The sequence below is a fragment of the Haliotis rubra genome, unplaced genomic scaffold (genome assembly GCF_003918875.1).
Source record: "Haliotis rubra isolate DU_JTF1 unplaced genomic scaffold, ASM391887v1 Scf96, whole genome shotgun sequence".
NCBI lineage: Eukaryota > Metazoa > Mollusca > Gastropoda > Lepetellida > Haliotidae > Haliotis > Haliotis rubra.
Genome location: NW_025767701.1, coordinates 2,240,228 through 2,245,458, shown reverse-complemented (window position 1 = coordinate 2,245,458; position 5,231 = coordinate 2,240,228). Strand labels below are relative to the sequence as shown.

General features: G+C 42.9%; 1 protein-coding gene across 1 annotated transcript; it reads right to left on the bottom strand.

Moving 5' to 3' along the window:
• Positions 1 to 542: 542 nt before the first annotated feature.
• Positions 543 to 4,571, bottom strand: LOC124265076 (ankyrin repeat, PH and SEC7 domain containing protein secG-like). Its single transcript, XM_046699869.1, has 4 exons — positions 3,946 to 4,571; positions 2,203 to 2,268; positions 1,839 to 1,922; positions 543 to 1,326 (listed from the first exon to the last, which is right to left on the bottom strand). Exons 1-4 carry the CDS (start codon positions 4,523 to 4,525, stop codon positions 725 to 727), a joined length of 1,332 nt encoding a protein of 443 aa, XP_046555825.1. The 5' UTR covers positions 4,526 to 4,571; the 3' UTR covers positions 543 to 724.
• Between the last annotated feature and the right edge of the window lie 660 nt (positions 4,572 to 5,231).

Below are 5,231 nucleotides of genomic sequence, written 5' to 3'. Positions count from 1 at the left end.
CATTTCAGCAATTCTGCTTTTCTAAAACAACAACTGGTTATTTCAAGATACCGAGAAGTGGGGAGAGGGGACACATTTGTCCTTCTGGCACCCAGGTTAATAAAGCTGGGTTGAACTGGGTGATAATTGTAATAAGTTTGATTTTGTATACTGTGTGTTTAGTCACTGCAGAAAGGGTACATTTCCCTGTGGCACCAAAAGGGTTAAATCTCAGTTGTCATCAGCTGCAAATGTCCGTTCTACCTACGATAAACGACACCGACCACACGGTATTTGACAAACACTGTTTGTGTTGCATGGCAAGAGGGGGCAGCATCGCGCCGCTCTATGTCCTATCTGGCTGAGATGACGGCCGGGTAAGTCAGGGTATATCTGTGACGTCACCAATAGTGTGACGTCACTGTCACTGTACAAATGGCGCCACGTCATCTGGTGAACCTCAGCTCGGTCTTTGGTCAAAGAGTGCAGCGACATGTAAACAAACAGTTTGTTGTTGTCTGTTTCACAACTCGCGATATTCTCAGAAGAAAATTAACACAGAATAATGTTAAGATGGGCGATGTTTATGTACAATCACTCACCATTTATTTTGTTAATATTCAGAAGGAAACATGGAAATCATCTGAATCATGGGCGTTGACAAACGACTACATGAACGTACACGTCACGCCAGTGTCAGTAGCGACATGTCCCCCGTCTCTGTCGGCATCAACCCTACACAGATTCAGTGAGCACCACGTGACGCCAGGAGATCCACCACTTGCTGATGTCCCTCACGTCTCGCCATGTAGGCAGCTGTATGGCCGTAGTTGTTCGTGGCGTTGATGTCCACCACGTTCAGCGACAGGATCAGCTTCACGGCCTTCATGTCTCCACCCATACAGGCGTAAAGAAGGATGTTGCTTCCGTCCACGTCCACCAGTGACACATCAGCCCCTCTACCCACGAGGAACGCCAACACATCTCCTTTTCCCTCCCCCGCTGCCGCCATCACCGGTGTCTTGCTCCTCCATCCTCTACTGTTGATGTCGACCTCGTTCAGTGACAGGATCAGCTTCACGGTCTCCACGTCTCCACTCCAACAGGCGTAGTGAAGGATGTTTCTACGGTACTTGTCCAGCAGTGACACATCAGCACCTTTACCTACAAGGAGCTCAACCACTTCTTTGTGTCCCCACCGTGCTGCCTCCATCACCGCTGTCCTGCGCCTCCATCCTCCTCTAGTGTTGATGTCCACGTGGCCCGCAGCCAGGATCCATCTCACTGTTCCCAGGTCACCGTCGGTGCAGGCGGAGTAGAGGTCGCGGTCTGCTTGTGATGGAGTCGCTGCAACACAAAGTAAACTGTGTACATCAGACATCTTTGTCACACATCTACAATCTTTCCATCGGACATCATGGAAACAATTCTAAACTATTCTATCATGGTGTCAGGAATTAAGGGTGGTGTGTTTAATACATATCTTTCTGTAAGAGCTACAAGTTGTAGCAATGTAATGTGTAAGGGTGGAGAGTGTTAACGTTTGTTAAACGTTACAAGTTTATAATGTCAGTACAACTGTTGTTTTGTGTTTATTAGGGAAATAACATATAACGTTGGTTATGTCCGATTATTTTGTTTGTTGTTTAACGCCACACTTCGCAGTATTCGAGCAGTATGATGGCGACCTGGGCATAATTATCTGATTCATAAAATCCTGCGATTGACAACATGGACGTTGATCGATATTACAGGTGTCAAAATCCCTCAAGTCAGAATTCTACGGGTATATACATCAGCTGTTAAATACAGGGAGAACGAAGGACTTAGCTTTCTGCCTGCTGGGTTCTCCCACCTACCGTGTGGATCAGGCTCTTGTGTCGTCACTGGCGCTGGAGGAACCGTCTTGCCCTGGATTGGATCCTGACTCGGGTAAGTCGATGCTGAAACAGGGAATATTTTGTTCAGAAATTTATAGATAGCACATAAGCATTATATCTACTGGCCTCAGACGTTTCGCCTTTAATAATGTTTTGCCTTTCTATTTATGTATGGATAAATTCCAAATACATCTGTTATAGCAGAGGCGTGAAAAATATATGGTTCAATTTGATTGAGGTAACTGTTCATCGAGACAGTAAATAAAGTTTGAATCTGTAGAATCTGTTAAATGCAGGAAAAATTAAGGACTCAGCTTCCTGTCTGCTGGGTTCTCCCACCTACCGTGTAGATCGGAGTCTTGTGTCGTCACTGGCGTTGATGGAACCGTCTTGCTCGGATCAGTCGAGGCTGAAACAGGGAATATTTTGTTATATTTTTCTATTTATTGCACATAAGCATTATAACTACTGGCGTCAGTTTCCACAAATGTTTTCCTTTCAGTATTATGAATGGATAAATTCCAAATACATCTGTTATTTCTAGCAAAGGTATTAAAAATATATGGTTCAATTTGGTTGAGATCAAACTTCATGGAAACCACGTGTCTATGCAGAGATAAAAGGAACGCTTCCTAAATTCAGTTATACAGTTTGAATCTGTAAATAAAATAAGCTGTGCACTGACTGTGTTAACAGCTGAGATGCCCCTCTTTGTTGAAATGTTGTAACTGAATAAATTATTATTTTGTTTAGAAATATAAACATGAACGGCGTATTCCAGGGTAAGGGTTAGGTACGGGATGAACATGTTTTCAAGGGGCTTCATATGAAATGTACGGTCATTCACATTATTACGGTACTTGACAACATAGATAAACAAACAAAAACATCTGCACGTATAAATAATTCCTCTTTAGATGAACCTTTTAGTTTAAATTCATTAAATGTGGCTGGAAAAAACATCTGATGTCCCCACCAATCATTTTGCTGTTGCGTTTATTTTGGGCTATCCGTGAAGCATAATTCTTTCTCACGCAGTGTGAAGAACGAGGGTATTGACTTGGTGTTTGTGCACCAGTTTAATTCAGTGTAATTCAAACTCTGAAACATTAAACATGTCAGATACTGTAATTCAAAACTGCTTCTGAGGCGGAAACTGTAGCTGACACAGCCGTATTGTTGTTGGAGGCAACGTGCTTTGATAAACAACATGGGTACAAACACGTGGCATTGTGTGGTGGTAAAGATCGAAATGTCAGGTTAGTAGCATGGCAACGTTTGGCGCTCGACTGCTTACTGAGTATCAACTCTGTATGGAACTATGTCTATCCGACTCATGTTTGCCCTCCGGATTTATCAGATGAAAACAACGAATGACAACATATTTTGTGTTACCTATGGCATGGCATAGACAACAATTGCATCTGGTAGGATTTACTTTTCATAACATATACGACAGGCATATCGGGTACTTCCCTAAATCACCGATTGTTTGAATCACAAAACTCCTACTATTTGTTTCAAAGAATATAACTGTCCACTTTCAATACAACAACACAAATACCGTTGAAAGACAAACTGTGCTTTTCTTCTGAGTCTGTTGTGCTAAGTGCAGACAGGTATTCCCAGTCTTTGTCAGTTAACTGTAAATTTCATGCCATGATTACTGGTCTTTGGTAATGAATAGCTGTAAACTCTGTCATGATTACATGCTATCTGTAATCTGCAGCGTTCGACCCGTGAAGATCCGGGGGAGAATAGGTCTTCAGCAACCCATGCTTGCTGTAAAAAGGCGACTATGCTTGTCGTAAGAGGCGACTAACGGGATCGGGTGGTCAGGCTCACTGACTTGGTTGACACATATCATCGGTTCCCAATTGCACAGATCGATGCTCATGCTGTTGATCACTGGATTGTCTGGTCCAGACTCGATTATTTACAGACCGCCGCCATATAGCTGCAATATTGCTGAGTGCGGCGTAAAACTAAACTCACTCACTCACTATCTGCAGCGTTCACCATGACATCATATGAAATATCAAGATAGATCGCTAGTTAAGGGACTAATCTTTACTAAAACTCTCACCTGTTGTAGTTGCAGGATACGTTGTGGTCGAAGTTGAGAATGACACCTCTGTAAGACCAGTGATTTGTTTCTTTGCAAAAAAATCATCATTGGTCTGATTTAGTTGCATCTGTAATGCACGGATGTCTTTGGTCAATCTGCCTCGTAGCTTTTCAAGACTCTTTCTGTAAGAGTCTCTTTCCCGTTCAACATGTTTCAATTGTTGTGTTATTGTTTTTAGCTGTGTCTTCGTACTTTGCACACTGGCTTTCAGGCTGCCAACCTCATCCAGAACATGCCCGCTGATAATGTCCCCTATGTCACCTTCTTTCAGGATGTCACTAATTTCTTGTTTGACGAGACGCTTGATCAAAGAAGGAACGAATGTTCCAGCCAGCTCTTCTTTTAGTGACGACTCCAACTTTTTAAAGTCAATCATCATTTTAATCTCAGTATTAAGAGTTGTAAACTTCCATACGTTGACCTCCTTTTCCAACTGTCTCACCCGTTTAGCCAAGTTTGTACGCCTGGCCCAAGCAGATACATCTTTGACACCACACAACAACACGACACTGAAGAACGTAACTGTTATAATCTCCATTGTGAAAGTGAACTCTGTAGCGCAGCAAGGAAGACGACTGGCTCGCCGCCGGGTAAACGGCGTTAATATTGCCCGACTCAAGTGTTTGGCAAAATGCCAGCTCGGGGAACCACATGCTCCACCAGTAGTGTGCGTACACGTGGCACCATAACTACCGACATGGCGGATAACTACATGAGAATATTGAGAGGAATATCCAGTGCCAAGTATTCAGTAAGCACAAGACTTTTCTGTGTATTGTCACTATTAAAGTAATTGCAAATATATTGTACACGGAAGCGAGCAAACCTTTTTTCCCATTCATAAGAATCTCTGCTAGAAGCATGTTATAGTTGGGATTACACTTTCTCAGTGAGGTACAGATTCTAGGACATTTGTTGGGTTGAGTACACAGAGGGGTATTGATAGCTGGATACGTGCCAATATACACTTATCAGAGGAGTGAACAAAGTCCATGGTCTGGAATACCAATTGTCTGACTTCCATTTTTGTGGAAGTTGCGGTGGCTGAATACGATAGACCGGTGACTTTGTGCTGGCGATTAGGTGCCTGACTCTGAACGTGTGGGTTCGAATGCCGGATGCAGTTGAACCCATAAATAAGACGCATGTTACTTATATTGTATAATCCATATCAGGGTCCTTTGTGTATTAATGTACGGGATATATGTCATGCATTATATTACAGGGGACAGTAGGTTATCCTA